General features: G+C 38.2%; 1 protein-coding gene across 1 annotated transcript in view; it reads left to right on the top strand.

Moving 5' to 3' along the window:
- The window catches only part of NEK11 (NIMA-related kinase 11), a 158,915-nt gene that overhangs the window by 48,347 nt on the left and 102,050 nt on the right, over window positions 1-8,518 (top strand). Inside the window, exons 5-6 of the mRNA XM_014537530.1 lie at window positions 5,652-5,716; window positions 6,698-6,824. Coding sequence (XP_014393016.1) covers window positions 5,652-5,716; window positions 6,698-6,824 — 192 coding nt within the window. The remainder of the gene's footprint in view (window positions 1-5,651; window positions 5,717-6,697; window positions 6,825-8,518) is intronic.

Raw genomic sequence — 8,518 nt, 5'->3', positions numbered from 1 at the left:
GACTGCGAGAGGGCCCAGGACCCCCCCCCCCCCTCGAGTGCACAAATTTTTGTGCACCGGGCCTCTAGTATAAAATAATCTTTTAATAAACTACTCAAAGCTGCTGAATGTAGGACATACATACAGTTGATATTGTAGTATTTATTCGTATATATACATACAGTTGATATTGTAGTATTTATTTTCTTTATTATTCCATGGCATATTTATTAGCTTATACATAAGGAAAACAACACATATAAAGATGCTACCTTTGGTATTTTGTGTGCAAAATATAAGACTGAAATCTGGTGTGCTGGCCGGTGTGGCCCAGGGGTTCAATTCCTGGTCAAGGGTATGTACCTGGATTACAGGTTCAATCCCAGGTCCAGGTTGGGGCACATTTGGGAGGTAACCATTCAATGTGTCTCTCTCCCATTGATATTTCTTTCTCTCTCTCTCTCTCTCTCTCTCTCTCCCTCCCTCTCTCTTCCTCCTCCTCCTCCTTCTCCTTCTCCCCCCCCCTCCTCCTCCTCCTTCTTCTTCTTCTTCTTTCTTCTTCTTCTTTCTTCTTCTTCTTCTTCCCTCCCCAAAACTCTCTCTAAAAATCATTGGAAAAAATATCCTCAGGAGAGGATTAACAAAAACAAACCCCAAAAAATCCTGAAATCTGGCTCATTTAGGAACCCAAATAATTTCATTCTACTTAGTACTAATTAAAATAAAAGAGTTTAAAATAATCCTTAAGAGAGAGGATTTAATTTTTTTTCAAATCCTTCAACATTCCAAGAAAGTCATTAAATGGAGCTTAAATATTTGGATATTTATGAATCTGAAATACCATCCTTTGATTCAAATTACGAATGATGGTGCTTCTTATTCATTATATTATTATAACCAATTGTAAAGTTTTTATATATAAATAAGAAATTTTCAATTTTTTTTTATTAAATAATGATACATTAAAAATAAGGCCTAACTTCAGATTGCTGTTAGTAAACTAGCAGAGATCAAACATGGACCCAAATAACTCTAAACTGTGTATCATTGTGGATATACAGGACTGAGAATCTCTACCCATTCACCTTCAGTGGTTCTCAACCTTCTGGCCCTTTAAATACAGTTCCTCATGTTGTGACCCAACCATAAAATTATTTTCGTTGCTACTTCATAACTGTAATGTTGCTACTGTTATGAATCATAATGTAAATATCTGATATGCAGGATGGTCTTAGGCGACCCCTGTGAAAGGGTCGTTCGATCGCCAAAGGGGTCGCGACCCACAGGTTGAGAACCGCTGGTGTATGTTATGGTCCTGGGTAAGCTACTTAACCTCTCTGAGCCTTTGTTCCTTCAACTATAAAATAGGGATAATAATGGGATCCTCTCTGCTTGCTTATAGGGCTTTAGGTAATATGCATTGAGATATTATACATTTAGAAATTTTCAAACTGTTAAGCCCCGTGTAATGTTGTTTGTGGTTGTAATTCAGTGTAGAAATGAGGGCATAGCCACCAGAAAGGCTAAAAAAACCCCAACTCTTGACAAGAACAAGTGTTGGCAAGGATTTGGAGCTACTGGAACTCTCTTACATTGCTGCTAGGGTGTAAACACGTTGGAAAAATGTTTAATAATAACTCCAAAGCTAAACATTCAAATACCTTGTGACCCAGTAATTCTGTTCCTCACAAAGAAAATGAGTACTTGTGTCCAACAAAAGATATGTACAAAAATGTGCATAGAAAGCTTATTTGTAATAGCCCAAACACTAAGAAATGTCCATTTACAGTAAATGGTTAAATAACTTTTGGTATTTTCAAACAATGGGATTTTACTGTGGAATAAAAACAGAATACACAGCCCTGGTTGGGTAGCTCAGTTGGTTAGAGTGTTGCCCCAATATGCCAAGGTTGCAGGTTTGATCTCTGGTCAAGACACATATAAGAATCAACCAATGAATGCATAAATAAGTAGAACAACAAATCAATGTTCTCTCTCTCCTTTTCTCTCTCTCTAAAATCAATAAATTAAAAAAATATTTTAAAAAGTTGATGTAATTCTAAAAAACAAAACAAAACAAGAAAAACAGAATACACAATTGATATAAATCTGAGAGACATGATGTTGGGTGAAAGCAGCAGATGCAAAATAGTGTAAACATATGACTCCGTTTGCAAACCAGAAACTCCCCTTATTCTCAGGCTTGTAGATTCAGGCTGGATTACACCACCCACTTTTTTGGGTCTCCAACTTGCCGATCTCGGACCTTCTCAGCCTCCATAATTGTGTGAGCCAGTTCCTCATGATAAATCTGTCTCTGTCTCTCTCTCTATCTCTATCTCTATCTCTATCTCTATCTCTATCTCTATCTCTATCTCTTATAGGTCTGTTTCTTTGGAGACCCCTATTACAGTGTAGCAGCAGAGGAGATATAGAAGACCCTAGAAAAACTAAGAATGATGTTACAGAAGAAATGAAGATATTTTTTCTGACTCCTTTGGAGAATTCTTGTACTTATTATCATTTGATTTATTTATGCATTAATAATATTCTAAATCCATATACTCATAAATAATAATGTTGAAACTGTGAATATTCACAGTTCATTAAAAGCTATCTTGAGAATGTAACACAAACTCCTTCCTCCCCGTGGGCTTGAACCTCTGGTGCACAGACAGCTCTAAGTTTCCTTAAAGGTGTTTATGTTCTGAGGCTCATTACTGACTTCCCCAGGATTCCTGGGCTGGTCCAGTATTTGAGGGACTTTGGAACCTTGGATAAAACTAGAACCCTATTCTCTCTGAAAGTGCAGTCCTATAATAGCCTTTTCCCTCTTTGGTCCAATCAGTTGTCTGATCTGAAACCTCATCTTTCCTGGATGCCTCAGCAGAATTGGGCGAAAGGGAACTACTTGGGGACAGACACAATGTCTTGTTCACCTTTTTTTTTTTTGCCCCCCCCAGTGCTAACACAGAAACCACAAAACAAAGCAAACAAACAACGCCCCCCCCCAATAATTTCTGTTGAAGGGGGAAGTTCAGTTAGCCTAGATTTTTAAAAAATGGACAACAGCCTCTATGCAGAAAGCCCATTTTCTGGTGACATTGAGGCTTCCTGATCTGGGTGCTTTCACAGGGGAGCAGAAACCAGGACCAAGACACCTTTCCGGAGGTGACTGCCTCATCACTAGCATCCCACACATCTCCCAGCCAGTTCTGTGTTGGCATGGCTAAATATTCCCGGAAAGGTGGCATGAGGAGTTTATTTTTAATGTAGTGAGACTCCCAGGGAAAAGACCTACTTGTGAATCCAGGTCAGGAAATATGTCAGAAGGTGGAGGTCTGCTACCTTAGGTTTGAAGATGGAAAAGCTAAGGAAGTTGTGGTGTCGTGTTACTGGAGATTCCTGCTTTTGCCTGGTACCCACCTCCTGAGGATGTTCTCAGGGCACTTTTTTCTAAGAGACTCCACCCCAGTGCCAGGTATAGGCAACTCCTGCTGTGTTGGCAATAGCTACGTTGGAGGAGGACCTGAATCTACCCCTGACTTACAACACAGAGGGCTCCTCCTGGTCATGGGAGCCACAGCAACAATGAGGAAGCCAGACAGGCGCCTCAGAATCTAGGATGAAGGCCAAGTGGCAGAGACAAGCCAGGCAGCTGCCCGAGCCAGGCATCACCCAGGAGTCCTTGCTTGTGCCAGCATCTTGGGCAAGGAGAGTTTGAGATCCACCCTGAGACCCTACAACCTAAAGGACAGACTTTTAGGGAAGGGAGCTTGATGTGTCAGAAACTATTAAGGGCTTAAGGAGAGATGAAGGATACATTGTTCATACCTTCTCCACAGCCCTACCTCGGGTTGGGGCCCTGAGAAACACCTGCTCTATCTGTCTCCACAGACTGTTCTTTACTCTGCTGTGGTTCTGAAGGCTAGAGGGTGTAGAAAATGGCCTGGTAGAGGAGGTGGAAGCAGGAGCCCTACCATGTGTCTGAACACAGCTTCCATCTGACCTTAACCAGGTCACACTTAATTCTCTTGGGCATCATGAGGGGGACCCACCACTTCCATAGAAATGGCGTGAGACATCGGAGATAATGGATGGAGAGCTACTTTGAACTTTTTAGAAGATAGATGTTCTCTAAGTTGCCTATATTGCTTGTCGCCTTGTTATTTCTTAGATTTGATTTTTATATGCTTCAAAGGAAAGGATATTAACCAAGTAGATGATAAGACTTCCTTGCTGGAACTATTTTTGCTTACTGTAACCACAAAGTCAATAAAGGAGACTTTAAAAAAATTCACCAAAATATTTTGATAGCTGGTCTGTTGCATAGAATTTTTTATTCTATCACCATGGCACCAGCCAATTCTCATAACTGCTTCCTAACATATTGTTTGCCTTTTTCTTAAACTAATCTAGTACTGAATAATATATTCACACACACATGAGGGCTATTAATGTATTATTATCTGTAACTCATCTTCTATTGTCTGGCCTAGGAGTCTTCAGTAAGTTTCTCTTGCATGTATTACTTATTCCCATTGTATAGTAGCTGGGTTCCTGGTAGGCTCCCTATATCACTTTTCCAAAATCTAAACCTGTAGACTGTTTGACTCCCTGGGTACTTGTAGCTGTAAGAGACCAGTACCCTCTCCTTGGATCTAGAATCAACAGCTGCGGGGACCAAGTGAATCAACTTAAAAGATGCTTTTAATTGCAAGTAACAGAAGCAGCTTAAAAAATAGATGATATATAACAGACTATAAAGCTTTGTGATAATTAGTCTAAAACTGAATATATGATTACTGGATATAATACTATGTAGATCATGCTACCAAATCACAGTAGCATCTGGCCTGTTGAAGTAGTTGAAACCATCTCATTTTTCCCCCAATTACGTTCTCCTGACTTGAAACCCGTTTTTTTAAAAACTCTATTTCCTTAGGGAAACAAGAAATTGTTGTGGCTTTGTTGCTTTTAAACATTTAAATATATATCTTTGGGAATGTATATTTATGTGTGAATTACTTCACATACACCCATATATATTTTTAATTTTTATTTATTGATTTGAGAGAGAGAGAGAGAGAGAGAGAGAGAGAAAGGGAGAGAGAGGGGTTGAGAAAGAGAGAGATTCATTTGTTGTTCTACTTATTTATGCATTCATTCATTGATTCTTATATGTGCCTTCATCCTGAATTGAACCTGCAACCTTGGCATATTGGGACGATGTTCTAACCAACTGAGCTAGCCTGCCAGGGCCACCCAGATATATTATGTGTAGTAAGATTTTAAAATTTTACATTTTGCATGAAATTGTATATCCTTTTTATTCTTTATTGATTAAGTTATTACATGTGTGTCCTTATCCCCCCCGTTGCCTCCCCCCCCACTCATGCCCTCACCCCCCTGGTGTCTGTGTCCATTGGTTATGCTTATATGCATGCATACAAGTCTTTTGGTTTATCTGTCCCCCTTACCCCCGCCTTCCGCTACCTTCCCTCTGAGGTTTGATGGTCTGATCGATGCTTCTCTGTCTCTGGATCTGTTTTTGTTCATCAGTTTATGTTGTTCATTATATTCCACAAATGAGTGAGATCATGTGATATTTATCTTTCTCTGACTGGCTTATTTCGCTCAGCATAATGTATATCCTTTTTAACCTTTTCTAGGAGGATACTTCATCGAGACTTAAAATCAAAAAATATATTTCTGAAAAATAATCTACTTAAAATTGGTAAGATTTTTAAAAGTATGTATTCTGGAAACATGGGAAGTATTCTATTTAGATGCTATCAACATATCACATTGTCTATAGTACCTAGGAGTATCAGATAAACTGTTGGTTTATTTAAAATTCTCAAATTTTTGTTTTTATTTGGTTGGGGCCAATTAAACCCAATTATTTTGTTTCTGATTATAAATTAAAGTATAAGACATTTGCTACATACTTTGTAGATTCAACTAGTATTTTTTGAGTTCCTACTACATGCCAGAGGCTTTGCAAGTGGTTCAACTTGTTTTACTAGTTTGATTAGTTCCTACAGGTTTTCCCTCTTTATTTTATCACAGAGCAATTAGCAGTTGTCACACAGAATTAAAATGTTGATATAATGGCTTTGTTAACTTTAGTTCTCCTTCAGAACTATACCTCCACTCATAACTGCTACTGGATTGTTTAATCTGCAAGATGTTCTTAGAGAGGAAAGGTATAAAAGCATGTAGCTATTAGGCAAATATAGAGAATCTGATGGATTCAAATTTTATAGTCATGTTCTTGAAAAGTCTCAAGTATTTTATTTAAAATTTTTCTTTATTGCAAATAAAGAACAAACTCTCCCCACCACCCGCAGATGAAATTGCAAGTCATTATATTCAGCTCTTCCAGATCATTCTGTTTGTTGTTATTCGGACTTGAAATAGCTTTTTATTTAAGGTTGCTGGTTCTCCACAATTCCAAAAAAAAAATAAAAAATTGGTTTACATAATTTCCTTTACTGGCTCAAAATCATCTTTCTCCTATAGGGCTTGTTTGTAAAGCTATTCACCAGCATTGTATAATTTAAAATATATCATATTCCTTTTCTTCCCTTTAAAATGGTATGAATCATTGCATATTAAAATTGTCAAATTAGATTGTTAATTTCGGTTGTTAATTTCCAGGGTTGATTTTCATTGTTTTAAAATATTCATAAAGATTAATTGTTATTATTTCAAGGGGATTTTGGAGTTTCTCGACTCCTGATGGGATCCTGTGATTTAGCCACCACTCTAACCGGAACGCCCCATTATATGAGTCCGGAGGCTCTGAAACACCAAGGCTACGACACCAAGTCAGACATCTGGTGAGTGGGCAGTGGGCAGTGGGCAGTGGGCAGGTCCAAACGACTTGTTCATCTGCTGTCCTGAGAGAAGGATGCGTTTTGGTTTGAGGATCATTTACTTACTACATCCGTTCACTTTATCCCTTGAGAACCTGAACCATTTTGTGACCAGAGTAAAAGGTCTTTTGAATTTGGAACTTGATATATTCCATTAAGTTGATTTTAAAGTATTTTTATTCATAGATTAATTGGCTGGTTTGGCTTTTTTCTTCTTGAACCACAAGGGAAAGTTCTTAATGAATAGTAAACAATACATTTTGATAGGTTTCTGCTAGCCTGTTAAATAAAGCATTTGTAATCCTAAACACTGTGCTTCATTTTATTTTAAGGTTAACTTCCACCTCTGTGGGGAATGTACAGCTTTCCTTTATTTTTTTTTTCTTCTTGTTGCTTTAAAAAATTTTACTAAAGATGTTAGTCTTAAGGATAAACTTAAATTTAAAAATTCTGTGTTTTCAGTGATAGATGCATCTTAGATTTCTCCATTTCTCTGAGCTTCCGTACCAAAAGAATTGCTCCTTCCCAATCATGGAACCAATTTAAATTTCAGTGCAGAAACCATGTGGAAAATCGTGTTTGTTGTTAGCAATAGATCCTATTTGGGAAAATTTATTTTCCTTTGAAAAGGAATCTTACATAATTCTTGGCTTGTTAACGGTTAAAAGGACAAACTGGCTGAGAGCTTGTTAATTAAATAAATAGTTATTATATGCAAATCAATTTAAGTAGCCTGAGCTTTCAGAGATGAGCCACGTGAAAGTTTGTGCCCACTTCATTTTTCTAAAGAGGCTAAAATAGCAAGTTGCCTTTTCTCTGGTTAAGTAAAGGAAAGCACAGATGGGAGAGAATACTGTCATGATGAGGTCTGGCTATAGCAGATCCCCATCCATCCTGTCTCTTCAGTGCACTCTTGTGATTCATTCCTAGGTTCTTCCGTGGGTTTTTCACTCTTAGCTTGTTTCTGCCGTGGTGGTCTTTTCCAATCCACCTCCCTTCTTGCCTCTATCACACCCTTCTCCCAGCCCTGGAAAGCACAGATGGGAGAGAATACTGTCATGATGAGGTCTGGCTATAGCAGATCCCCATCCATCCTGTCTCTTCAGTGCACTCTTGTGATTCATTCCTAGGTTCTTCCGTGGGTTTTTCACTCTTAGCTTGTTTCTGCCGTGGTGGTCTTTTCCAATCCACCTCCCTTCTTGCCTCTATCACACCCTTCTCCCAGCCCTTCCAAAACAACAACGAAATTGACAAAAAACACAAAGGTCTATTCAGAGAAATGAGTTTCTTTAAATTTTGCTTTATTGATCATCTACTATTTGCCAGTGACTGTGTAAAGGCCTTGGGGTATAAAATCAAAAGTAATAGGATTCCTGACCCTCAAGGGAAGACTTCTTGCTCTTCCCTTGGAGTACATTTCTCCAGATTGAGGAAACTAGTCTTGGGCTTTGGATTGAATTTGAGTTACATACCTATAGTTCTCTTCACACTTAATTGTTTTTATTATGATGATGATGACTATTTAAAAATAGATTCAAATATATCATTTCATCATGATTTAAGATTACAACATAAACTGATGAACAAAAATAGATCCAGAGACACAGAATCACGCAACAGACCATCAAACCTCAGAGGGAAAGTGGGGGTGGGGGGGT

The sequence above is a fragment of the Myotis brandtii genome, unplaced genomic scaffold (assembly GCF_000412655.1).
Source record: "Myotis brandtii unplaced genomic scaffold, ASM41265v1 scaffold18, whole genome shotgun sequence".
Lineage (NCBI taxonomy): Eukaryota > Metazoa > Chordata > Mammalia > Chiroptera > Vespertilionidae > Myotis > Myotis brandtii.
The sequence above is the reverse complement of the archived record's forward strand: the minus strand, read 5'-3'. Positions and strand labels throughout refer to the sequence as shown.